The 26,328-nt window shown below is 51.9% G+C and overlaps 1 protein-coding gene across 1 annotated transcript in view; it reads right to left on the bottom strand.

Moving 5' to 3' along the window:
* Positions 1-26,328, bottom strand: part of DNAH2 (dynein axonemal heavy chain 2) — an 86,691-nt gene that overhangs the window by 558 nt on the left and 59,805 nt on the right. The window contains exons 50-84 of the mRNA XM_059996437.1: positions 26,217-26,302; positions 25,957-26,087; positions 25,650-25,799; positions 25,129-25,296; positions 24,721-24,881; positions 24,303-24,442; positions 22,745-22,877; positions 22,494-22,633; positions 20,993-21,203; positions 20,666-20,782; positions 20,354-20,495; positions 19,496-19,665; positions 19,241-19,357; positions 13,854-14,018; positions 13,032-13,157; positions 12,745-12,893; positions 12,603-12,669; positions 12,319-12,469; positions 11,918-12,066; positions 11,592-11,725; positions 11,293-11,437; positions 11,012-11,211; positions 9,416-9,542; positions 7,708-7,894; positions 7,350-7,498; positions 7,040-7,223; positions 6,614-6,804; positions 2,466-2,657; positions 2,111-2,295; positions 1,668-1,896; positions 1,432-1,583; positions 1,195-1,309; positions 531-707; positions 359-433; positions 53-203 (exon numbers count right to left, since the gene is read on the bottom strand). Coding sequence (XP_059852420.1) covers positions 53-203; positions 359-433; positions 531-707; positions 1,195-1,309; positions 1,432-1,583; positions 1,668-1,896; positions 2,111-2,295; positions 2,466-2,657; positions 6,614-6,804; positions 7,040-7,223; positions 7,350-7,498; positions 7,708-7,894; positions 9,416-9,542; positions 11,012-11,211; positions 11,293-11,437; positions 11,592-11,725; positions 11,918-12,066; positions 12,319-12,469; positions 12,603-12,669; positions 12,745-12,893; positions 13,032-13,157; positions 13,854-14,018; positions 19,241-19,357; positions 19,496-19,665; positions 20,354-20,495; positions 20,666-20,782; positions 20,993-21,203; positions 22,494-22,633; positions 22,745-22,877; positions 24,303-24,442; positions 24,721-24,881; positions 25,129-25,296; positions 25,650-25,799; positions 25,957-26,087; positions 26,217-26,302 — 5,266 coding nt within the window. The remainder of the gene's footprint in view (positions 1-52; positions 204-358; positions 434-530; positions 708-1,194; positions 1,310-1,431; positions 1,584-1,667; positions 1,897-2,110; positions 2,296-2,465; positions 2,658-6,613; positions 6,805-7,039; positions 7,224-7,349; positions 7,499-7,707; positions 7,895-9,415; positions 9,543-11,011; positions 11,212-11,292; positions 11,438-11,591; positions 11,726-11,917; positions 12,067-12,318; positions 12,470-12,602; positions 12,670-12,744; positions 12,894-13,031; positions 13,158-13,853; positions 14,019-19,240; positions 19,358-19,495; positions 19,666-20,353; positions 20,496-20,665; positions 20,783-20,992; positions 21,204-22,493; positions 22,634-22,744; positions 22,878-24,302; positions 24,443-24,720; positions 24,882-25,128; positions 25,297-25,649; positions 25,800-25,956; positions 26,088-26,216; positions 26,303-26,328) is intronic.

Genomic DNA, 26,328 nt, shown 5'->3' with positions numbered 1-26,328 from the left:
GTTAGGATCCAAACTAGGGATGGAGCCGGCAAGCTTGAGGGCACTGTCCCACCCTTGGCACTCTTCTTGCGGCTCTCTGTAGGCCGGAAGTGGATCGTGGGCATGAGGCAGACAAGCTGCATGGGCTCTGCCTCCACCAAGCAGGAGTTCTTCCGGTCCCAGCCAGCACCCTCCAGGTATAGGCCCCGAACCCAGACACCATCCTGGGGAGACATGGGGGCAGGTTGGGGGGAAATCTAGACCCTCAGTTGCCAGCACCCCTGTCCTGCAACCTCTCCTTTCCCACCTTTGCTCCCAGCACCCTCCTTCTCCACCAGAACCCCCTCTGCTCGGAACCCCGACAACATCTGGCTCCCACCTTGGGTGGATACACTAGGTTGCTGTCGTCCACAGTGGAAACAATAAACTCCCAAGAGAGGCTGTCCACTGAAATCTGGGGATTGAAGGTGAGAATAAGGGAGGACCCCCAAAGAGGAGAGCAGATACATGTCCCCAGCAACCATCCCCACCACACTTTCCACATTGCTCACATTGTTTTGGCGAGCTGAAGACTGCAGGACAGCCGTGAGGAAGCCGGTGGGAAAGGTGAAGCCAGCCAGCCAGAAGATCACAGGAGGCCGCGTGCGGCTGGCCCACAGCTCAAACTGTTCCACACGCATGGCCAAGTCCCGGGTCCATGAAGCCAATGGCTTTTGTGAGGGATATGCCTGGAGGAGGAGAAGGCAGTGTGTGTTTATTCATTCACTTATTCATGCATTCAGATCCTTGTTTCAACACCTGGAGCAGCTATAAGAAGAATATATGCTGTCAGCCCCTGTTCCCCAACCATAGATCGGCACAGCTCTCCAAAAGCCAACTCCCAGGAAAGAAGCATAAAATGACAACTATTAACAATAGCACCAGTAATATTAACCAGTTACCATTAATGAAGCACCTTCTAGCATTGTGCACAGCACAGGGGATCCTTGAAACATCCTTGGAGAGGCTAGGAACTTACCCTGAGTAAGTTTCTAACTAAATAACTTTTCAAAGTCAGTAAAGGGCAGAGTCAGATTTCAACCTTGAACCTGTCTGGCCCCAAAGCCCAGGCTCACTGCTTTTTGCTATATGCTCCCTTAAAACCAGGAGGTCGCCGGCCCAGGGGTGAAAGGAGAGTTCATTGTTGGATTAGGATCAACAGTAATGTAATCTTGCCTTTCCCCAGAGTGGAGGGACGTGGGCATCAAAGATGCAACTGAAAACCTCTTCCAGGCTTGTAGACATGACGATGAGGCCCTGGATGCCTTTTTCTAGGTCTGTCAGTGAGAACCTGAACAGGGTAAGGTGGAGGGTTAGGGATGGGGTGGGCCTGGGAGAGCCATCATAGGCAGGGAGTGAAGGCCTTTCCTCGTGCTCCCCCACCACGTTCCACAGAACCGCCCTCCATCTTACAGGATGGTCTCCAAAAGCTTGTTGTATCTCTGAATCTCCTGAAGAAGCACCACATTGAGTGGGGAGGGGTCCATAGCCAGCAGTTTTCGGGTCCTTTCATAGTCGATCATTTCAGGGATCTTCTGTTTCACATCAGCAGCCAACTCAAGGACCTGCCGAGGCAGGAGCTCTGAGCTCTGAGTGCAGACCCCTCTTCCTCACTGCTTTCCCTCCCCCAGGTGTCCGTCTGTCCTTACCTTCTCTTCCCGGCTCTGGTCTCCGGCCCTGGTGGGTGTAATCTGGGGTTGCAGGGAAAGCAGAGTCTCAAAGAGAGTGTGTGCCTCAGTGATCTGGGAGGCCACATCTGCATTAGGGTGCTGGCCAAAGGTCTCGGGGGGGTCCATGCCGGGCAACATGCTAATGTACTCCTTGTATGAGGCCAGGCTCCCATCCTTGGGGATGAAATAGGTCTCCAATACTGACAACCTGGGGAGCCACCGCATAATTATCACTGTGTCGTGGGGACTCTGGGGCTCCCATGCCAGGCCGAGACCCCATTCATCCAGCTCCCTGCTCTTGCTCCAGCCCCCGCCCCACAACCCCACAAAGCCTGCTTCTCCCATGTCACATTCTCTTCTCACACACTTCCCCTACCCCCAGTGCTGCCCGCTGCCCCCACCCCATTCAGCGCCCCCCTCACCTGTAGGAGGGGGTTGACAGAGCCTGCTCACAGAAGTAGTCGTTGATGTAAGTGGTGAGCAGGCGCCGGTCCCAGTCGTCCGTGACGTGTCCGCCATAGTTGACACCAGCGATGAGGTACTTGAGCGCATCCCAGGGTGTCTCCTCGTACTCGTCCAGGTAGAGGCTCAGCAAGTTCTCTGACACCTGTGTGTGGCCCCAGCCCGAGCCCCCAGCCCCACACACAGTTATGGCAGGAGCCCTTCCAGGGGCGCTTTAACACAGGCTTCCTGTCAGTGGCTATTCCTGCAGGGCAGCCATGGGGCAGGAAGTGTAAGGAGACAGGGCTGGGATGAGGGACCCTGGTTAGCACAAACCTCAAAGTCAGAGTCATTGAAGCCACAGATGATGTTCCAGCCAAGCTGCAGGAACTTTCTGCGTTCAAGTAACACAGAGTGGAAGAAGCACAGTGCAAACAGCAGCTTCTTATACTTGGAGGGTTTGGAGCAGCGGGAAAACTGTGGTTCTGTCATCAGTTGGTAAAGACGGGTCATGTTGGCCTTTAGGCCCTGGGGACAATGAAGTACAGAGGTGGGATGACATGCATCTTGCTTGGCCCTGCCCCTAGCACCATCGTGTACAGTTGTGGAGGTTGCTCACTGCACAAGGGCACTGGCTGAAGGGATGAGTGGAGGCTGAAATCCAGCTCTTGAGCTGCATGCCAGGACGTGCACTCATTCACGGGGCCGCGTGCCTTTCTCTAATTCACACACAGGCACTGTATGGACTAGGGGCAGCCCTGTCTTCTTGTCTCCGCCCCCCCGCCTTTTGATCCCCTCAACCACGATGTTCTCAATGGTGGGTAGGCCAACTCAATTTGGAAATGCCAGAAAATACGAACAGAAACATAAACGTGTACTACTGATGAACAAAAATGTAGACAACTATGGGCAAAGGGTCAGTAGATAGTGTCTCATCAAGGAGGAACGTTCTATGTGATTGGATTTATCAGGCTTCATGAACAGGTTGGGATTTGGCCCAAGTCTTACAAATGGGAAGGATGTGACGAGGCTGAGAGGAGGGCCTTAGTTTCCCAGAGATGGGAAGAATTGAAGGAATAAAGGCACAAAGGGGAGATAAAGTGAGAAGAGAAGTCTAACTGAAATCAAGTGCAAGTGCTCAGGTGGGGAAAGAATGGCCATGAGCAGATGGAGTGCAATAAGAAGGGCAGTTTGAGCCATTTGGACCAGATTCACCAGGTATCCTGGAGCCATTTCTGTCTTAAGTAGGACAGTGATACGCTGAAAGAGTATTTTAAGAAGACTCATATATGACGGACAGAATAGAGCAGGGAGAAAACAGAAGTAAGAACATTGGATAACCAATAACAAAAAGAAAATATAATTTAAAAAAATACCATTTATAACCATCATCAAATTATGTAAAATACCATGAAACCACCGAGTCCTAACCACTGGACCACCGGGGAATTCCCTTTACACATCTTTATAGCAAAACTTACAAAACTTTATTGAAATAAAGAATAGGGACTTCCCTGGTGGTGCAGTGGTTTAGAATCCGCCTGCCAACGCAGGGGATACGGGTTCAGTCCCTGGTCCGGGAAGATCCCACATGCTGCGGAGCAACTAAGCCGGCGCGCCACAACTACTGAAGCCCGCATGCTGCAACTGCTGAAGCCCGCGCGCGTAGAGCCTGTGCTCCACAACAAGAGAAGCCACTGTAATGAGAAGCCCGCGCACCACAAGGAAGAGTAGCCCCCGCTCGCCGCAACTAGAGAAAGCCCGTGAGCAGCAACAAAGACCCAACACAGCCAAAAAAATAAAAAATAAATGGAGAGACCTACTATACTCATGGATTGGGAGGCTCAATATCCTAAAGATGATGATTTCCCCCAAACTGATCAATAGAATTTTTCTGGTGAAAACTTGACAAGCTTGTTCCAAAATTTATGTTGGAGAATAAAAGGTCAGGAATAGCCTGGAGAAGGACATTGGTGAGGGGACTTGCCTTCCCAGCTATCAAGAATTATTATAGGGCTATATAGTAATTAAGACAGTGCACACTGACCCCAGAATAAACAAGTTGACCAGTGAACAGAACCCCATCTGTATATATATGACATGACTGAGACATTTAACAAAATTGGAATATATAATACATTTAGATTAAAAGAGTGTATCAATTTACCGAAGTTGGCAACTGTGCTTGCAATTATATAAGAAAACATTCTTATTCTTAGGACTGAGCCCTTTACACTGACATATACTGAAGTATGTAGCAGTAAAGGGCCAGGATACATGCAATGAACTCTCAAATGTTTCAGAAGAAGTGTGAGTGAGGAGAGAGCGAAAAACAGAGAGAGATCAAATGATAAGGCAAGTGGGACAAAATGTTAACAACAGATGAATTTGGGTAACATACATGTGAGGGTTCTTTGTACTATTATTCTTACAACTTTTCTGTAAGTTTAAAATTATTTCCAAATAAAATACTTTTAAAATATTGGCCTCTTTGTCTGCTTCCAAAAGAAATCTGGTTGCACCAACTATACCCTGAATGTCCTACTTTCTCTGAAGGTTTGGTGGATCCCAGGAAGGTTCTGCATCACCAGCAAGCAGCATTTCACAGAAGGCTCTCCTGGGCTGAGCTAGAACAAGGCCCTCTCCTCTGGTGACCCAACCACGGCAGAGCCATCCTCTCTGACTCCTCTCTCCTCCTGGGTTTTGCTCCAATTCATCATTGCCTCCACGCTTACTGCTTATCATGCCGACCTAGACAGCACCCACCTCAGGGCCAACACATCTCTACCCATCACAGAGGGTGGGGCTCAGCCAACAGAGGGCCCACGGGCTACCAAGCCACACACCTCTCTTAGAAGGCAATAAGAAAGGCTCTTAAAAGATGAACTAAAAAAAAAAAAAGTAATGTTTCTTTGGCAACACATTTCTGGACCGTTTGACATTTTTAAATGGGAGTACAGAATACTTTTGTTGGCAGAAAAGAATATAAATAAAAATCAACTTTAAACATATATTCTAAAAAAACTAGTGGCGCCATTAACAAAAATGGGATGAGGAGATAATCTACGTGGAGGATGACTTGTTTAGAGAGCGTGGGATTTATGGTGCTGGTGTGCCGAAAAGAAATGCTTCGTAACCGGATGGAATTCAGACCCTGCAGTGAGTTTGATACTGGAGCCAGAGATGGGGATTGGGGTTGAAATCAGGAAGAGGACAATTTCTCCATCAACTTGTGAAAGGAGGAAATGTAGAATGAGGACAGGACAGGACGAGAAAGAAACACAGAAGTAATAAATAATGTGGCAAGAAACAGAGGGGGGACCAGGAGTGTGTGTCGGGGAAACCAGGGAGAGGGACAGTCAACTATGCCAGCTGCCTCCAGGTGGTCAAAAAGGATTTAATGATGAAAGACATCCACACACCTGTGCATTCATAGGGTCCTCATTTATTGAGCACCTACTACATGCGTGTCCCTGTGTTAGTCACAGGGTGAGCAAAACGGTGAGGGGGAAAAAAAGGCATGGCCTCTGCCCTCTTCTTGGAGCTTACGGTCTAGAAAAGAAGTCAGGCATCAGCCAGGATCACACTAATACGTGTAAAATTCCCCACAGTGGGAAGACCAGAGGGAGTGGTGAAGGTTTTAGGAGTGTTACCTAGACATGGAGGTCAGAGTCTTCCTGAGAAAGTGCTGGTGGGGCTGAGACCTGAAGGGGCAAAGGAGGGGACGGGGAGGAAAGCAGGGAGGGCAGCACATGCAAAAGCCTCAAGCAGGAGAATACAGGGTCTATCAAGGAAGAACAAAGCAATTTAAAAATCAAGGTGTAGGTAGAGCAAAGAAAGTGAAGGGGAGAGCGGCGACCGACAAAGCTGGGGAGGCGCCCGCTGGGGCATGTGAATAGGGTTTTGATCTTGATTAAAAGCAATGAAAAGTGACTAAAATAGTTTTAAGTAGGAGGTAAGTGGGTAGGATGCAGCAACATGATCAGATTTTAAATCTGCAATTCACTGATTGCATTCAATGGTGACCTTATAATATTGGAGATAAAATTTTCAATAGAGTTGGAGGGAAGGAAGGAGAAAGGCCGGGAAGTGACATCAGGGTGAGAATGTAAGGAAATGTCAGGAGGAGGAAGGGTCTGAAGGGTCCAAGCGCTAGTTATATACACTTCCTTTGCCTCCATTTCCTACCTGTAAAATGGGGGCGGTAGTATTTACCTGATAGGTGTGTGTGTGTGAAATGGATTAATGAATGTAAAGCATTTAGAACAATGCCTGGCACATAATAACACTCAAGAGATGTTAGCTATTACTACTATGTTCTAAGGGTTTGGCACACAGAAAAGGGAAAGGAGATGGAATCTTCTAGAGGACAGCAGAATCAAAAAAAGCCATGTTGTTGTTAAGGTTAAACCCTCTCTCTGAGGCCTGGAAGATGAAACGTAGGCCAGATGGCACGTTCGCTGCTGGCTGTCAGCTGCCCATACCTTTGGCGGCTCTGTGGTCATCTTGATGCTGGCCTGCAAGATCGAGATAGGGAAGTCTGGGTGGGGGCTGGAGCTGAGCCAGAGGCGGAAGGAAGGGTGTGGATCCTCCACCTGCAGCTGTTCTACCAGTTTGTCCAGGTTAGGCATCCATGACAGCGACAGGTGGCAGTTGGCCAGGAACACCCAATGTCCTGCAAGGAGATGCTGGATGCAGTGGGAACCATTCCCTATGCCCCACCTGTCCCCTCACTTTCCACCTGATTGTGTGTGTGGTGGCTGGGAGAGATGGGGTCCAAATGCTCAGGTGCCGCCCCTGGGGCCTTCTGGAGAAGTGGGAGCTGCAGTTACAGCAGGGCGAAGGAGGTGGGAGGTGGTGGGCAGTCGGGCCAGGGACACAGATGGGGGCAGAACAGGATGGATACTGACCCTGAACCACACCCTCTCGGAGGAGCCGAGCCGCGATGGGGGCCTGGCCCTGGCCCAGAGACAGGGCATGGAAGCGCTGGGCCATGCCTGTGTGCTCTGCCAGCTGGAGCAGGGTACTGGTGGGGTCCACGCCGGGGGACAGGATAAATATGAGTGGGGTCCGCGGGGCTGAGTCTTCCATCACCTGCCGGCAGCACAGGGCGTGGGCTCAGGCAGAAGGCCGGGTGAGGCAGTGGGACAGAGATTGAGGAAATGCGGGCGGCCGCCTGGGACAGGGAGAGGGAGGCGGGAAGGAAACCAAGCCACTGACCAACTTCATGTTTAGCACAGGCGGCTCAATGAAGCGGGAGCCAAGGTTGGAGACGATGAAGGAGGTTACGCAGGACGCCACGCGGTCCTGGCGCAGGGAGCGAACGATCAGCATCCGTTGCATTTCGTTGCAGGCGTTCTCCCACTCACCTGGGGGTGAGGTGAGTAATCGCAGGGAGAGTGAGTCGGGAAGAGCTGGGAATGTAAACAAAGGGGCACCTGCAGGAACGCCGGGTCAGGAGGCAGATGCGCTGAGGGAACTTGGGAGAGAGAGGGGAGGAATTAGAGAGGGAAGAGCGGGCACGCGGCTGAACGAGGGCAGGAGAGAGGCAGGAGAGGGAGGCCTGGCGCCCAGGCACCTGGCAACATAGCCTTCTCCGGGGTGGCACTGGTGTACCACAGGTTCCAGTCACGAGGATACTGTTCAAAGGAGTTCATGAGCCCGTGGAAGTTGGTCAGTTTGTCCAGCTCTGTGATGTTATCCCAGTAGGCGTCTGCGAGCCAGCTGGTACAGGGGTTATCCATTTGGCCCTCGCGATCCAGGACCTGGGGGTGGGAGGGTGGCGAGAGGAGAAAACGATTGACCGGGAACACCCCAAAAGGAGCATTATCTCTTTTTTCAAGGTGGAAAAGCCATGATGAGTATTTCATGAAACAAAATGAAGAAATAAATACAGGAATCTGAGGTGGATCGGAATCCACCTTTACTGGGGAAATAAGTGGGGGGGCGGGGGCGAGGGTGGGGGCTAGGTCTCTGAGACGCCGTGCGGAGGTGCCACAGTCCGAAGTTAAGAAGCGGGCGCCCTCTGGTGGTTGCCTGGCAATAATGCCTCTTACCCGAATGATTTCAATTGCAGCCTCACCCTTGAGAGAAGCACAAACTAACTGTTCACTCACTCATTTACCCTTTTTAACAAATATTTGTTGTTCACCAACTATGTGTTTGAAGCACCTGGGACACACCACTGAACAAAACAAACACCTCTGCCCTTGAGGAGCTTATTTTCCAACATGAGACAGCGGATACTGAACCAAAAACATAACAAGTAAATTATCTAGTACGATAAGGGTGGCAGTGCCATGGAAAAAGAGAATAGGTTGGGGAGGATAAGGCAGATTGGAAGTGCTGGGGGGTAGTCTGAAATACTAAATAAGAAAGTCAAGGAAATCTCAGTGAGGTGAGATTTAAATCAAGACTTGAAGGAGGGGAGGGGGAACAATTTTCTGGCAGAAGGAACAGCCAGTGCAAAGGCCCTGGGGTGGGATATGCCTGCGACAAGAGGAGGCCCGTGCAGCTGGAGTGGACGGAGTGTGGAGCTGGGCAGCGGGGGATGACATCAGTGACGGGGCATCCATTTTCAAAGAACCTCTCTGGTCGCTGTGTTGAGAGACTAGGGGGGGCAGAGGCTCTTGCTAAAATCCAGATGAGAGGTGAAGTGAAGGTGGCAAAAGGAACGAAACTGTTGTCCAAGGAGGGTGTGCTGACGGCTCAGGGAACCGTGGTATGGTTGGCAGCTTTAAGGGCCCACCTGAGGTGCACGGTCATGGATTTAAAGTGAGTCCAGTCGGTGTGGGCATGTTTTTCTCCAGTCTAGCTCAGCTGCATGGGTCACACTGGGACAGAGGGGAAGGAGAGCTGGATCTTACCAGAGCGGTAGCTTCAGCGAGCAAATGCCACACCGTGCCGGGGGCGGGGGGGGGGGGGGGGGGGGGGGGGGGAGCGGTGTGCAAAGGGGCTGAGGGTGTTGACAAGGGAGAAAGTGTAATGGTGGCCACGAAATTAGGCTGGGGAAGGAGTGGCCTGAGAGGCAGTGAAAGAGTGGCCAGCTCATACCAACCAGCGGGTCGCAGGTAAGGGGCCCAAAGCCCCGCCTGTAACTCGGGCAAGGAGGCACAAGGCAAGTCACCCCCCGCGGCCCCCCCCCAGGAGCTTTTCAGGCGCCTGCTCCTGCCAGCGTCCCTCCGCGCACACGCACTCGCTGGAGCCTCAGGCCTTGCCCTCTGGGTGTGGAGTCCATCCCCAGCCTTGTCCGCCCCACCCTCGGATGTGCCCTCTGCTCCACTCACCACGCCCCCGCGCAGAAAGAAGTTGTATTCATCCATGTTGAGTTTGCCGGAAGTCTCCAGGATTTTGGCACACATCTGGAAACTGAACAGTAGCTTGTGGCGCTCGAAAAGGGTGCGGCAGGTGTACCTGGGAGGGACAGGGGATGGGGGGGCGGGAGGTAGGGTACTCAGCATGAATGCTTCCTGAGAGAGGACCGGACCATCACACAGCCCTACACAGAAGGAGGGCCTTACTCAGCTTCAAGTCCAAACCTCCTGTAAACAGCCAAGTATTCAGGGCACTAGAGAGAGGACGTGGTTTTCCCAGAGTTTCCTCAACAACGACTGGACCCCTGCTATGTGCCAGGTACTCTGCCAGGTCCTGAAGACACAAAGATGAACAAGCACGGTCTCTGTGCTGGAGGAAGTCAGGTAGAGTGGGGAGGACAGGCGAGAGGCCATCAGCTACCATAGGACGTGATGAGTCCTGTACAAGGGTGGCAGCCCCTGCCCTGCCTGGAGCGGAGCTGCCTGGAGGTACAGCCGAGTTACCGAGTGATTGGCAGAGAGGAGAGGGGAGGACGCCAGGGAGAGCTCAGAGCACAAGCGAAGCAGGCAGTGGGGGCGGGAAAACCATGGCGTGCAGGCCGGTCAGCGTTGCTCAGGCATCCAGCGTAAGGAGGGGAAAGGTGAGGCTGGGAGGCAGGTGGTGGCCAAGGCATGGAGGACTTTGTGGCCATTGGACACGAAACCACCACCAAGGAGTGTAAACCGGGAGTGGCATGGCCAGATTTCTGTGTTTGAAAGGCTCACGCTGGTGCCTGCAGGAGGACAGATTAGAGAGGGACAGACTTGGAGGCAGAAGGACCTGTTGGGAGCCCGTTGGGGAATTCAGAAAGAAAGATCACGGCGGCCTCCACTGAAGTGCAGTCATGGCACTGGGGAGACTCGGGTGGGGTGGGGGAACAGTTTGCAGAAAGAATCATGAGCAAAACCTGGTGACTGGTCTGAGGGGTGAGGGACAGCGAAGAGTTAGCAACATCTCCTGGCTTCTGGCTTGGGTGCCTGGGAGGCGGGTGTTGGTGCCACTCAGGGGTGTGGCCCCGAAGAAAGGGGGAAGCTAACGAGTTTGACGTGAAACAAGCTGAACCTGAAGGCTCTGTGGGAAGCCCAGGCAGAGGGGTCAGGAACCTCGCTACTCAAAGTGCGAGCCACAGACCAAGAGCCGCAGCTTCACCTGGAGTTTGTTAGAAATGCAGGCTCCCAGGCCCCAGCCCAGGCCTACCGAATCTGAGTCTGCATTTTAACACGATTCCCAGTGCGTCGTGGGCACGTGAACCGTTTGAGAAGTGCTGGTATAGGAGACGGTCCTACACACAGGGCTAATGCTCAAGGGAGACCTGAAGAGAAGGTACACTGGGACACGGACTAGTCAGTCCGTGGATGACGGTGAGACCCCGAACGCGGACGCCACCCAGGGGAAGTGCGTGGAGAGAGGAGCAGGGGGACAGGAGCGGTGGCATGGGACAGCACGAAGGCACGAGTACCAAGAGGCGTCGGCGTAGAGCCACTGGGCCTCCCGCCGAGCTCGCGCGGCGCGCGGGGCGGTGCGCAGACCTGTAGACGGCGTAGGTGTGGTACTCGTTCAGGTAGTCGATGCGGTCCTCCAGCTTGTTGCTGCGATGGCTCTTGTCGATGCTGAGGATAAAGAGGCTGATGTAGGCGTCCAGCGAGAACTGGTACATGGGGTCGATGCGGCCCATGTCGTTGAGCACGAAGAACAGCACCGAGGCCCGCTGGGCGCATGGGCGGTAAGCCTGTGGAGGGGGCGGAGTCAGGGCCGGAGGGGCGGGGGCTCGGGCAAGGAGGGGGCTGGGCCGGAGGGCGCAGGGGCTCACCTCGCGGGCCAGGTCGATGTTGATCTCCGTGGTTTCGCTGGTCTCTAGCTGCTTTGTCACCTCCGTGGCGGTTATCTTGGAGGTCCGCAGCGTGTTCACCAGCTGCACGTCGTCTAGCAGGGAGCCTGTGGCCTCGTTCAGCAGCCTGGAGGGAAGCCAAGAGGCACGTGGGTGGAGAGGCTTTAGGGGTACTGGGCTGGGGTCGGGGAGTGGGGAGACGCCCCCATCAGCCCCCCGGGGCTGTAGTCTGGCCTGCGAGCAGACGAGCGGGCCGCGGGTGGGGGGAGGCAAGGTCTCACCGAAGGATCTCGTCCTCCAGCTCCTCGAGCTGCCTCTTGCCAGCGGCGATATTGACGACCAGTGAGTCCTTCTGCTCTTCCAGCTCCGGCCGCTCCTTCCGGACCACGACGCCCAGCAGCTGGGCCTCCAGGCCCTGGGATCGCCAGGACTCGTGGTGAGAATCCCACCGCGGTGACCTTTACCCATTTCGTCCCTTTACCCCTCTCACGCCCCGCATCCGCATCCGCAGGTGCCCGACACAATCTTAGCCTTTTCTCAATCCTGCCGGGCTCTACAGCCCTCCCGGGTTCACCCTAGTTCAGTCTAGGCATCAGCCCCCACCCACCTGTTCTTTGACGGCAAAGTTGACAATGGTGGTCTTGGCTGAGGTCTCTGGGCCGTAGTGGGGGTTGGAGAGCTTGGTGGTGATGTAGAATCGGAAACTGGTATTGTATTCCACCTCCTTATCTCCGATGCGCATCAGCAGGTGGCCACCTGCACCCACAGGAGGGTCAAGGGAAAGGACCCCACGTGACCAGGTGTGGGCTGACCTGTTGTTCCCCAACTGGAATCCAGTAGCAGCGACTCAGCCTGCCCTAATGTGCCCGGCCCAGGGCTGTCTGAATACAGGGACAGGTAAGTAGAGGACACAGCCAAAGGCCCAGCCCTTTCTTCCCCTGTGTCCGACTCGGCTGGGCTCTAGGGTTTGTCCTCCAGGCCAACCCCACAATGAGCCTGGGCGCTCACCAGTTCGAGCTACAGATCTGTTGAGCACAGGGTTGAGTGTGGGGTCCAGATATTCCTGCACGTTCTGGAGCAGTACTGGGTGTCCAAACTGGATGGCCTTTTCTAGGACTCGAAGGTAATCGCTCATCTGCAGATCGATGATCTGTAGGCCCTAGAGAGCAAGGAAAAAGATGCAAGAACTGCTGCAGGATCCAAGGGGGGTAATGGCCTGAGGGAAGGACCTCAGGAAGAGTCAGGCTTGGGAAGAGAATATAAGGGGACAAATCAGTCCCCCAGCCTTATACCTGACTTCCTTCCATGTTCTTGATCCATTTCAGGGCCTGGGCCTGAGGATCAATCATCAGTGCCCACCTGAAGGAGGAAGCGTGAGTCAGAAGACAGGCTCTCTGCCCTTACTCAGCCTCGTGCTCCCAGCAGCACCCTTACCTGTTGCCACGGGTGACAATGATGCCATTCTCAGTGGAGAAGGCATCCGAGGGCAACCCTTGCAGGTTCCAGTCCCGAACTTTGGTAGGATTGGACAGGAATTTATCAAAGGTGAAGTGGGGTGAGCAAGGAACTTGCAGCTCCGAGATCTGGGTGAGAAGAGCCCCAAGCTTCAGCCTGGAGATCTGAGCCCAGCACCCCTGCCCCTTCCCGACATCTCTGTTACTCCCAAAGGCCACAATCTCAGAGCCCACGAGCTCACTCATCACGCCTAAGCCCTGCCTCACCTTCCTGATCCAGATTTGTTTGACGATCTCATCCCGGTAGTTGGTCAGGAAGGGTCCCATGTAGGACAGGAAGGCAGCTGCCAGGAGACAGTCTCCCACCAGGTAGCCCAGATCCTCCTCCAGGCCCTGGAGGACAGCAGGGGAGGTGTAAGGCTGCCTGGGCCCCCAGCCTGGAGACACCTGGACTGCTCTGAAGGCACTCTCCTCTGGACACTAACCAGATCAGAGAGTTTCTAGGCCTCTCCTAGACCCTTGCACCCTGAGAACTCTAACCTACTCTCACAACTTTTGAGTTCCCCATCTTTTTTTCCCTTTTCTTCGTATTTGGGCCACACCATCCGGCTTACAGGAATCTCAGTTCCCCAACCAGGGATCGAAGCCGGGCCATGGCGGTGATAGTGCCGAACCCTAACCACTAGGCCACCAGGGAACTCCCTTGAGTTCCCCATCTTTAACAGCAATGTTTGTTTCTTACGATAAGGCCTAACCCTCTTGTGAAGCCAGGAGCTCACCGAGGGTAGAGACGAGATGCCCCAGCTCGGTTTCAATCTGGCCAGTGGGCTATGTCAAGGGTCCTCGTGTGTGCTTTCCAGCCCTACCTAAACACAGAAGCAGATCCCCCACGGTACAAAAAGTCTCTCCTTCTACTATTCTCACCAAATGTCAGGAGGTGGAGGGGAAGAACTCCCATGCCCCATTCTTGGATGTCCCTTCACCCAAGTATCCCCATTTCTCCCGCCTGTCCCTCAACCTAAATGGGACGGGAGCTCTTGGCACTGGTGGGCAGGGAAGGAGGACAGCCAGGTGGTGCAATGATCTCACCTTCACCGTCTCCTCCCATCGGGCCTTCTCGCCAGCCAACCCAGACACCAGCATCCCGGCTCGTTCCAGCTTCACCTCCATCTCCTCGGACTTCTTGCGAAGCTCCTCCTTCTGTGCCAGCTTCTCATCGTACTGTTTCTTCAGCATCTCCAGTTTCCCGGCCACCTGGGAGGGATCAGAGTACAGGGATCAGACACGGGGCTTGAGGCCAGATTGTCCTGGCTTCGGATCACCAGTCTGCCGGGTTGTGGGAAAATGAACCTCGGGGAAAATGATCTCTTTGAGCCTGTTTCCTCACGTGCAAAATAAGAACAATCAACACCTGCCCTACAGGGTTGTTGTGAGGAGAAAAACAAGATCAAATATGTGTGATAAGTTGCGTTTTCTTTCCCATCCCTCCACCACCCTTTCCTTGAGCCTGGAAACTACTTGGTAACGGACTCAAGGCTGAGAAGGAGACGGACCTCTCGTAGCATAGTGATAAAGCACACAGGATGTGTTGGCAAGAGAGGACCAGATAGCACAGAAATAACGGCCACTCCGTGCCAGAGGCCACACCTAAGGTGAGACCTTGAGAGAGGAAGAAGGAGTTAGAATGAACCCAGGAACTCTTGGAGGGAGGAAGAGGGAGTCCATTCAGGAAAAAGGCCCAGGTCCGAGGTCCCACCGAAGATGGGACCTGGGAAGAGCCTTACCTCTTGGAGAAGCCTCCCTCACCTCGACTCATTGCCACCCTGTGGGCTCTGCTGAGGTTGGAATATATCACTCAAATCTTTTTTTTTTTTTTTCTTTTTGGCCGTGCCGTGCATCTTGTGGTATCTTAGTTCCTGGGCCAGGGATTGAACCCGTGCCATTGGCAGTGAAAGCACAGAATCCTACCCACTGGACCGCCAGGGAACTCCTTATCACTCAAATCCGAAGTCAAGAACTGACTGTGTGGTGATTGTTTTGTAATGTTTAGAAATATCGAATCGCCATGTTGTGCACTTGCAACTAACATAGTGTTGTAGGTCAATTATACTTCAAACAAACAAACATAAAAAAGAAGTCAGATCTGTGATTACCAAAGGCAAAGATAGGGGGTGAGGGAGGGGAACTGGATGAGGCAGTCAAAAGGTACACTTTTCCCGTTATAAACTAAATAAGTATTAGGGATGTAACGAACATGATTAATATAATTACACTACTGTATGTTGTACATGAAAGTTGTTAAGAGGGCAAATCCTGAGTTCTCATCACAAGGAAAAAGGTTTTCTTCTTTTTCTTTTCTTTGCCTCTATATGAGATGATGGGTAGTCACTAAACTTATTGTGATCATCATTTCATGATGTATGTAAGTTAAATCAATGTGCTGTGCACCTTAAACTTACACAGTGCTGCATGTCAATTATATCTCAATAAAACTGGAAGGAAAAAAAAAAGAACTGAGGGCTTCCCTGGTGGTGCAGTGGTTGAGAGTCCGCCTGCCGATGCAGGGGACGCGGGTTCGTGCCCCGGTCCGGGAGGATCCCACATGCCGCGGAGCGGCTGGGCCCGTGAGCCATGGCCGCTAGGCCTGTGCTTCCGGAGCCTGTGCTCCGCGGCGGGAGAGGCCACAACAGTGAGAGGCCCGCGTACCACAAAAATAAATAAATAAATAAATAAAAGAACTGAGTCTTTTCCAGGACCCGCTATGTGTGCCTGACTGGCGAACAGTAATCGTGTCTGTGAACACACCGTGTTACCTGTTCTCTTCATGAAGAGGAACGGGGGGCTGGCCTTACACTAAGTGTCTGCCACAGGGTGTGCACACGATAAACATTAGTTCTCTTTCCTGCTGCATCCCCACTGGGAGAGGCAGTCTGCAACCGTGCAAGGAGTGCTCCGATCACTGCCCCACTTTCCTGAGTGATGGCTGTAAGGATAAATGTGGGTTGCAGCACAACGCCTACTGTGTACTAAGCAAGCAGGACCTGGGCTCAGCTATTGAGGTTGACCTCCGAGAACTTGGGAATGGGAAAGGGAGCTCTCCAAGGAATATTTTTTAAGGCAAAGTGGAGATTCAAAATGTCACCCTTGAGTGACAGGACGGCTTATAGGTCAAGCCTTGGTAGGAATCTGTTGGACGCCATTAGCATCTAAAGAAAGAAGGTGTCACTCAGTGATCAGCTGGGCCACTTGGAGGCTGGGGACCTACAGGGAAATGTAGGTCCCCTTGCACACGCGTGTTGGGTTATCTGGCAGGCTCTACCGCGTGACCCCTGTCATCAGGTTCACGCGACCACCTCCGTGCGCTGAGGCCATGCTCATCAGCAACACTCTGATTATAATTTGGCTTCCCATGGAGACTGACTGGTCTCTGGGGAGGCAGCCAGCCCACATGACGGATCTATATTTCATTATTTATTTTGCGTGTGGTGTTGTCTTCACTGTTTTTATTTTTCATGTAAGAAATATATGCACAAGGTTAAAAACCTAAATAATATAATAAAAGGGGTTATAATGAAAAGCAACAGTCTTCTAGCCCACTTTTCCTACTCAGTCCCATCCTTCAGTAGCAAATTATTTTTTAACCATTCCTCTTTTTATGTCTTCTGGTAATTACTTCCATATCTGACTATTACACTTATGCCGTTACTATACACATATATATACATACATACAGTTTTTACATTTTTGCAGTTTTAATCTTTTTTTTTTTGGTGGTACGCGGGCCTCCCACTGTTGCGGCCTCTCCCGTTGCGGAGCACAGGCTCCGGACGCGTAGGCTCAGCGGCCATGGCTCACGGGCCCAGCCGCTCCGCGGCATGTGGGATCTTCCCGGACCGGGGCACGAACCCGCGTCCCCTGCATCGGCAGGCGGACTCTCAACCACTGCGCCACCAGGGAAGCCCTTAATCTTTTTTTAATTAAAAATTATTATGAAACATTTCAAACCTAGAAAAAAGACTAATATAAGCAATACCTATATACCCATCACCTAGATTTAACAGTTGTTAACATTTTGCTATATTTATTCCATCAACTTGTTTTTTGCCAAAGTATCTTAAATTGCAAACTCATGACATTTCAACATTAAATACCTCATAAGGCATCTCATTTTTTAAAAAGGACATAATCACGGCATCATTATCACACCTAACATCATCTTTATCTTTTTTTGAAAATAACTTTTCCCATTTATGTCTTTTTTTTTACACTATTGAAATTTTATTTTTTTTTCAAGAAACAGGATTTTATAATAATTTCTTTTGCTGTGTAATACAGCTTTTATATTGTATGATGTTTTCTTCTTTTTTTTAAACATCTTTATTGAGGTATAATTTTGAATAGTGAATATGTTTCACATGAATCAACATTCTGAAGGAACGAAAACATATAGAGTGAAGGGACCATCTTCCTCCTACTCCAGCCCCCAGCCCCCAGCACCCAGCACCCAGCCCCAGCCCCAGCCTGAGAGAGAACCACTATTGCCAGTTTCTTTTCTTTTTTAAATTTATTTTTGGCTGCGCTGGGTCTTCGTTGCTGTGCGTGGGCTTTCTCTACTTGTGGAGAGCGGGGGCTACTCTTCTTTGCGGTGCGCGGGCTTCTCATCGCGGTGGCTTCTCTTGTTGCAGAGCACGGGCTCTAGGCGTGCGGGTTTAGCACGCCGCATATGGGATCTTCATGGACCAGGGCTCGAACCCATGTCCCCTGCATTGGCAGGCGGATTCTTAACCACTGCGCCACCAGGGAAGCCTCTGAGTGAAAGTCGTTAAGCCAACCCTGTGATATTCTGACCTTGGCAGGTGGCTGCAGCTTTTTCCAGGGGTGAGTGGCTATTTCTATAGAGGCAGGATGTTTGAAGGAGGGCAACTTCTAGGAAACTGGACTTGGGCAGAGGAAATACGTAGTCTGCAAGGGTGGCCTTAATTAAGAGCATTGCAGTGGGCTTCCCTGGTGGCGCAGTGGTTAAGAATCTGCCTGCCAATGCAGGGGACACGGGTTTGAGCCCTGGTCCGGGAAGATCCCACGTGCCGCGGAGCAACTAAGCCTGTGCGCCACAACTACTGAGCCTGCGCTCTAGAGCCCGTGAGCCACAACTACTGAAGCCTGTGCGCCTACAGCCTGTGCTCCACAACAAGAGAAGCCACCACAATGAGAAGCCCGCGCACCGCAATGAAGAGTAGCACCCGCTCTCTGCAACTAGAGAAAGCCCGCGTGCAGCAACGAAGACCCAACGCAGCCAAAAATAAATAAATAAAATTTTTTAAAAAAAAAGATAGCATCAACCAAGTTAGAGGGCAAGTGAAAATGAAAAACTTGGAAGCAATGAATCTGTCTTTCCAAAAGGGAAATGGTTAAATAAATGATGGTCTACAAAAGAAAAAAAAACACGAAAGAAAGACTTCCTTGGTGGTCTAGTGGTTAAGACTCCGCGCTTCCACTGCAGGGGGCACAGGTTCAAACCCGGGTCAGGGAACTAAGATCCTGCAAGCTGCGTGGCACGGCCATTTAAAAAAAGAAAAATGATGGTCTAGCCATCTACTGGCATAACATGCAGCGGTCAAAAGAAAGCAGGAACTCTTTATACACTGATACAGAACAATCTTCGATATATAAGTCAGTAATATAGCAAGGTGCAGAACAGTGTGTGTAAGTAATGTAAAAAAAAAAAAAGAAAAGAAATTTTGCCGAAACAATAATCTGTAATATGGGTTGCTTTCAAGGGAGCAGAGCTGGTGGCTAGAGAGTAGAAGGTGGGAGAGAGAATTCTTACTGGATATGCTTTTGTACTTTTTAAATTTCAAACCATGTGGATGTATTTATATTACCTATCAAATCAATGATAGAAAATTAAATGATAGACTGAAAGAATTTTGAACTCTTGATAATAACATATTCTGCCTGGTTAGGGAGTTACTTGTGCATATATCTTGTAGGAAATCACCTTCTGGATCGTCTAGCCCACTCACAGGAAATACCCCTCTCTACCTCCAGACGACCCCATCCCCTCCCCAGGCTCCAAAGCCCCCACATTCCTCCAGGTCCAAGCAGCAGTGTGACACCTTTGTCCCATCCCCCCGGCAAAGACACATTTGCCACACGGATTTCATCGGCTACTGTCTCAGGGTCCCTCTCCAAAGGGCCCCCAACGAAGGATGGCAGACATTGCCGGCTCCCCCGTCAGTCTTGGGAAGGGCTCCTTGGGGACAGTGCCCCTGTGTGTTTGTAACCCTCTCAGTCAGCTTAGCTTTCTGAGCCAGAGGCAGACTTGTCTAAACAAGGCACAGACAGGGAGGCAGACAGGACTGTAAGGGAGAGGGGAGTGGAATTTGACAGGGAAAATTAAACAGTCAGGAAGCATCCCTCAGAAATCTGGGAGAGGGACCACCTCGGAAAACGGAAAACGCGGGTGTGAGGCTCACCTCACGCAGCTTCTCCTGGGCCTCGGCCAGGGCCGCCTGCTTCTCCTGAAGCTGGGCCAACGCAGTGTTCATGCGGATCCGCTTGGGCTCCACCACCCGGTACAGCCGCCCGTACAGCTGCGGGGAGACAGCAGGCACCCTCTTACCCGCCACCCACTCACCTGCCCGTGATCCTTCCTTCCCACTTGGGTCTTCCATCCCCCCTCCTCCTGGGCCGGCCTCACTGTTCCCCCCTCCCCACTGGCCACCGCTTACCTCCATGGCGCGAACCCACATGCAGAGGGACTTGGCAGCCAGCGACACGCGGCCGATGATGTCAGGCTGGAAGTCCGGCTGGGCGCAGTAGGCCCCGATCTTCTTCAGGACCTTATCTGAGATATTGTCCTTATCAAAGTTGATCAGTGACTTGATGAAGTTCTGTTCCCCTGTGGGATGAAGGTAGGGGGCCTCAGCCAGAGGGCCCAGCCCCCCTCCTCATCCAGGCCACATGCTTCCTGGGCTCAGTTCCCAAGGCCAGCATATCTGCCCTCATCCCGAGCTCCTTCTGCTGACCTTGCTCCCTTCTCTAGACCCTCGAAGCTCCCAGGGCCTCCAGGACCTCCGCAGCCTCAACTCCCATCACTTACCTTCAACGCTCTCAGCCCGACTGCCCCACACACCAGTCTTTCTATATACTCTGCACCTTCCTCTAGGGCAGGGGCCACCAAACTACAGCTTACAGGCTACATCCTACCACCAGAACTCAGAGCAGGAAAACTATCGCAAGAATAAAACAGAAAGACTCTTTATATCCATTTTCTGATTCTTGTGTTTTTGGAGGATGGGCGAGCGAAGACATTCCTGTCCTTGGATTCTGGGATATATTCCTATAATTCCTATAGCTTTATGAAATTTTTTTTTTTTTTGCTTAAATTAAGATGAGTCATTTTCTGTAACTTACAACCAAAGAAACTTGACTGACATTTATGCCTTCTCTTCCTTCCTGGGCTCTGTGCTTTGAAGGTTGGTACAATGCATCCTTCATCTCTGTCTCTCCGAGTGCCTGACACCCAGCAGATGATTAGGGAATGCTGGGTGGACTCACGTTAATTACCTTCCGGATCCCTGGCTTACCTAGCTGCCTCTTGGCCTCTACCCAGGTGGGCTCGTTGCCTCGGAGAATCATGACTGCCTGCAACACCATCTCCACTTGGGCAGGGGGCCGTCCATAAGACTTGATCTCTCCTATATCCTTCTTGTTCAAAGACTCCAGGGCCTGGGAAAAGGGATTAACTTGGGGACAAGAGTCAACTCAGGTGGTAAGACAGCTTCCTTTATGGAGATAGGACCCAGCTGAAGTTCCCCTCTTCTTCCCTACTTCCCCAGGGACTTTGAGAACAAAGAAGGCCGGCCCCACCCCCTTCCTGAGCCCTCCCACCCCGATACCCGCATGGCCTCTTCCAGGGCTGGCAATGCCTCTTCTAGATCCTTCTGGGCATTGTCAGCCAGTGCCTTGCACTTAACTTCCTCGATTGCAATCTTCTCACTATTGGCTGTGACAGCCTACGGATAAAAAGAAAACGAGGGTTTTGACTTCACCTTGAGCAAAAGTGGCGGTGACGGTGCTGGCGGCAAGAGAAAGAGAAAGCTAAAGAAAACATGAGGAGTGGAACTCCCATTCCCTGCTCTGTAACCAGTGGAGACTGGGAAGCCCCTGCCCAGTGGGTGCGGGGTGTAGGGGGCACGAGGGGCAGGGGAAGGGGGCGGGGGCACCTTCTGCTGCTCATCCGCTTCCCGCTTCTGCTGCACAATGATGACCAGGTACTCCTCGCACTGCTTCTGGAACTCAGCCACCTTTTTCTTGGCATCCTCCAGCTCCAAAGACATCACTTCCACCTTTTCCCTAGTTTCATCGATCTTAGACAACCCCGTCCGCAGCTTATTGGCTTGGTCCAGCAGCTCCTGCCGCTTCTCTGCCAGCAACCTAGGGGACAGAGTAGGATCGGTGCCTCAGGAGCCGGGGCACCCAGAAAGGAGAGGCCCATTTAGTCTCTTCCTTCCCAGAGCGGCTCTGGGCCCTGTCTTCCTGCCCGTGGCCACCAACACCATCCTGGTCAGATTTTTATCATTTCCTGCCTGGATCATTGCCAGCAGCCTCCCAACCGGTCTTCCTGCTTCCAGACTCTCGTGCCTCCGATCTATTCTACACACCGCTGTCAGAATCCGCTTGCTTGCTACTGTTTTCATCACACCACTTCCCTACTTGAGACTCTTCCCCGCTGTGCAGCCGACAGGGGGGCTGCAGTGAACCAGAAAACACAAACTTCTCTCAAGGGGGCGGCCATCTCTGGGCTCCAACCTGTTTTTTCCCATTTGAGAACGAATGTGGGCTCAGTATTGCCACAATTTCTGATGCTTCGAGACAGACTGGAAATCAGGAGTTTTCTAAGGCTCCCCAAGTTTTAAATGTTGGCGACTCACTCAAAAATGAGTTTTAACATTGTACAGCCAAAGGAAAATGTCTATGCAAGATTGTTTTCTGGATTAAGTAATAATAGGCATGTGAAGAGCTTAACGCAGTGACTGGGAAATCCTAAACAGGATGTTAGCCTATGTACCCAGGGAAGGCAAGGACTTTATTTTGTTAACTGGCATATGTATTACAAGCATCTAAAAGAGTGCCTGGCACAGAGTAGGTGCTCAAAAATATATTTTATATGAATGAATATTGGCTATCATTATTATTACAAACGGCTTTTTCTTCACCTTTGAAATACTAAATCCAATAAATGAGGTTTTTTTTACCTTCTTATATCCTTCAAAGCAAATTATTGTGTTGTGCACATAAAAACTCAGTCAGTACAACTTAATGAATGAATATACAATTCTTGGGAATGGTGGAAAGTCTAGAAGATGTTAAAGGCAGAGAGAAGAGGACCTACATTGTCATATATACCCATAATAGAATGTCACAGTTGTATTGTGGTTGGGAAGAGAGACATCATTCTAGAAGATAAGGACAGAGAGGTGTATAAAGTGGTCACAGCCAGAGGGCCCCTGAGATGGCCATGTCCCCTGGAAACCCCATCTCTCTGTTTAACTTCCTGGACAGAATCAAGGTCTCTGGCATCTCTGCCATCCCACATCAACATCCCAGTCCTCGAGCGGGTCCCCTTGGCCAGCTCCCGGATATTTTCCCTGACTTCATTTCACCAAGCACCCTCGAAAGACACCAAGCTCCCTGGCCCTCTGTGCCCCCTACTCTTCATCGTACTTTTTATATCCAGATACAAGTTCCAGGTAGTTGGTGGGCGTGACGTAGTTGTATCTTCGAAGTTCCAGCAGCATCTTCTGGGAATACTGAGCCACTGACCAGTGCATGGTGACGAAGATCTGGGCCACCTTCCTGTGGATCTGAGGCCAATTCATAGAGGAGGTGAGACAGAGCAAGAGTAAAGGCAGACAGAGAACAGAAATGGGCGGGAGGTGCAGGGGGGTGAGGAAAGGTGGGGAGGAGGGCCTCACGTTCTCCTGCGTCCCCAGGTCTGCTCCCACCAGATACTTCTCAGCCACCTCCAGCAGGGCCTCGCGGGGCCACTCTGAGAACCAGTTGATGGTTGTGCAGTTCACCAAGGCTGGGTACTGGCGGATCCAGTTCCTGGCGTGGGTTTCGAGAGGCAGTTAAGCCCAATCGCAGACTCAGCCTCCAGCGAGGGGCTTCGTCACAGCCCCACCCACTCCCCAGGAACCTAAAAGCCCCACCCCCGTGCCCCTGTGTCTCCTTGTCCAGGTTTTGCTCCCCTCAGAGCTGATTCAGTGCAGGGTTTAGAAACAGGTTCTGCGGTCAGAAAGACCCGATTCCACACCAACTAGGTGTGGATCTCGGGGCAAGTGATATAATCTTTTGAACGTCATTTCCCTTAGCTCTAAAATGGGAATAACAAAACATACTAACTAGACTTGTTAGGGGATTCAATGGGGTGACACATGTAAAATGCTTAGCACAGAGCCTGGTACATGGTAAATATGCCATAAACCAAAAAGATTAAAAGATAAACAAAATGGTAACCCAAACCGCCTCTCTGCACAAGTTCTCTGTCCTATTTTCCAATGCCCTTGAAAATCTAGTCATACCAAGAATGGATCAAATGTGGTGTATACACACGATGGAATATTATTCCTTAAAGAGGCCTTAAAGAGGCAGGAGATTCTGACACCTGCTACAGCATGGATGAACCTTGAGGACGTTATGCTAAGTGAAATAAGCCAGTTACAAAAAGACAGATACTGTATGATTCCACCTCTACGTGGTATCTAGAGTGGTCGCTCACAGAAACAGAAAGTAGAAGGGTGGTTGCCAGGGCCTGGGGGTGGTGGGGGAAATGGGCAGTTGTCCAGTGGGTATAGAGTTACAGTTTTGCACAATGAGAATGTTCCCGAAATCTGTTGCACAACAGTGTGAATATACTTAACACTGCTGAGCTGTATACTTAAAAACGGTTAGAGACTTCCCTGGTCCCTAGAGTGGTTAAGACTCTGCGCTCCCAATGCAGGGGGCCCAGGTTCAATCCCTGGTCAGGGAACTAGATCCTGCACGCATGCCGCAACTAAGAAGGCTGCATGCCACAACTAAAGATCCCGTGTGCCACAACTAAGACCTGGCAACCAAGATAAATAAATAAACATTTTTTTTTTAATTTAAGAACTTCTCTTTAGCAAAAACAAAAAAACGCCAAAAACTTAAAGAAAGTGAAGAGACAAGCCACAAATCTGAAAAAAATATGGCTAAAATGATTAAATTTTATGTGTGTTTTTAACCACAATTAAAGATTTAAAAACAAAACATAAAAACCACCTCCATCTTCCGGAAAAATAAAGAAATCTGATACACCAAAAGGCTCCCATGTAAGCAGCAGGAACGTGCTGAAGGAAACACAGGCTATGTCCAGGAGACGGGGTGTACAGGGCTGGAGAGGCCAGCGCCATTCCGGAGTCTCGCCGGAAGAAGGCACAGAGGCCAGAACCGGGGAGGAGGACCCCGCGATGAGTGGGGGCCTCGAGGGAGAAGGCTGTAACAAGTCACCTGAAGGGGTCGCCCACGGGGCTGAGGCAGAGGACGATGTGCAGGTTGTTCCGCACGCGCTCGGTGAAGTAGGCGAAGAGGCTGTCCGAGGACTCGGGCACCTGCTCGGCGCGGGCCTGCTCTATGATGAGCGTCTGGATCTGCGTGGAAGCCGCAGTCAGAGGGCTGAGGTTCCAAGGGCAGAACCCAGGGCTGGAGGGAGGAGGGAGCAGCGGGTGGCGCTGGGCTCACAGGGTGTGGGTTTTAAAGCAGCTCGGCCCACTAGCGTCCCACGAGGGAGGATGGCAGAAGAGGAAGCACCACCTAATGGGGGGCTGGAGGGAGGGGGTGCTACGGCAGCATCCTCTGGGATTAGGTGAGAAGGGGTTAGTTAGGAAGGCCAAAGAACCAACTGGTAGTGGGTGTGGAAGGATCGCACCTCTTCAAATTCATCCGCCTTGTAGAGATTGGGGACCTCGCCTGAGCTGAGGATGTTGTTAATGTCCTCTAGGAATGATTCGTCAGCAACCTGGGTGTCCACAAAAAGGAAGGACGTGGCCTTGAGCTCTACCCCAGCCTGGAGATACAGACGCTTGATATCTGGGCCAGAGGAGACAGAAACACTCTTCAGATTCAGCATCCTGTCCCTCCTTCCCCTTCTGAGATTCAGGAGCCCTCCCCCAGCTGGCAACACATACATGACACCGTCCTGTACCCCACCTGGGGCCTGGCGCGGCTCCCTACCCGGCTTCCATCCCTCCTCTCACTTGTCATCACAGGAAGTTCAGGCATCTGATCTTTCACTCCCAGCCCCAAACCCTCTTCCATCTCAGAAACCCAGCGTTACCGTCTCGGAATTCCTGCTTTCGATAATGTTTGGTGACCTCAATCTGGAAGGTGATGTACTCGCAGATGGATGAGGCCAAGCGGGCCAGACTCTGGCGTCCGCTGCCCCCAATGCCCACCAAGAGCATGTTGCCCCGAGGCTGTCCAATGACCCGCACAATCCGTGTGACTGGAGGGTAGGGGGTAGGGGGTGGGGGTAATGAGTTGGTTGAACAACCTCAGGGGACCTCCAGGCCCTAGGCTGGGGACTGGGACGACTAAAACTGCAGTAGAGGAACCAGGCAGCGTGGCAAGAGGTTGGTGTCTGAAGCACTCGTAACAATTCAACTCTCAACGTCCACCATCTCTGTTAAACACCATCATCAAGGAAAAGCCCACCCATGGCCACAAGCACATCTGGGGTTAGGGAGGAAGGCAACTTCTGAGACTTGATTTGGGAGCAACCTGGGAAGAGATCCCCATTTCCTTGGAATATCCCATAACTGGGATGCTGGAGAAGGGATGGGAGCAGGAGGTGCTCACTGTGTTCAATGGCCTCTCGGAAGAGCACCAGCTGCATTGGCACGACGGCGGGTGACAGGTTGTACTCATTTAGCGCCGTCTCCATGGCTGTCCTCAGGACCGTCAGATCCGTCAGGTCTTCGTACACCTTGGGCTCCCGCAGGAAGTCCCCTGGGTCATGGGAAGAGGGGGGCAGATCTCAAATGCCTGGTCCTCCCCAGGCTTCCCCAAAGGGCCCTACGCATCCATGGGACTTGGTGCCCCGCCTCCCCTTCTAACCCATCTCCTAAGGGTCTCCAGCCTAGAGGGGCCACAGCTCCCAGCTCACCAAAGATGGGAGAACGTTTGTTGGGACAAAGGTTATGAAATGTGAGGTCAAAGAAGGAGCCAAGTTTGTCACTTATGATGCCCACGAAGGCTTCCATGTCTGCCGTGTCAACTAGTCGGTCAGAGAAGACTCTGTTGGGAGGGAGCTGGGGTGAGATCTGGGAATGAAGAGGAGCGTGGCCTTGGGGAAGGGACAGGCGGGTGCGGGGGTGGAGGCTTCGGCTTGGGAAGGCCTGGACCTGGCAGGCACAGCTACCTCACCTGAAACATTCATGGATCCAGAGTCGTGTGATGCTGGACTTGGTATCGTGAAAGTCCTTGCTGGCTCTCAGCATGCCCTGGAAAACCTAGGGAAGGGGCGTGGCTAGCGGGA

Source organism: Delphinus delphis, chromosome 19 (assembly GCF_949987515.2).
Source record: "Delphinus delphis chromosome 19, mDelDel1.2, whole genome shotgun sequence".
Classification (NCBI taxonomy): Eukaryota; Metazoa; Chordata; class Mammalia; order Artiodactyla; family Delphinidae; genus Delphinus; species Delphinus delphis.
Note: the sequence above shows the minus strand (reverse complement) of the source record. Positions and strands in the feature narration are given on the sequence as shown.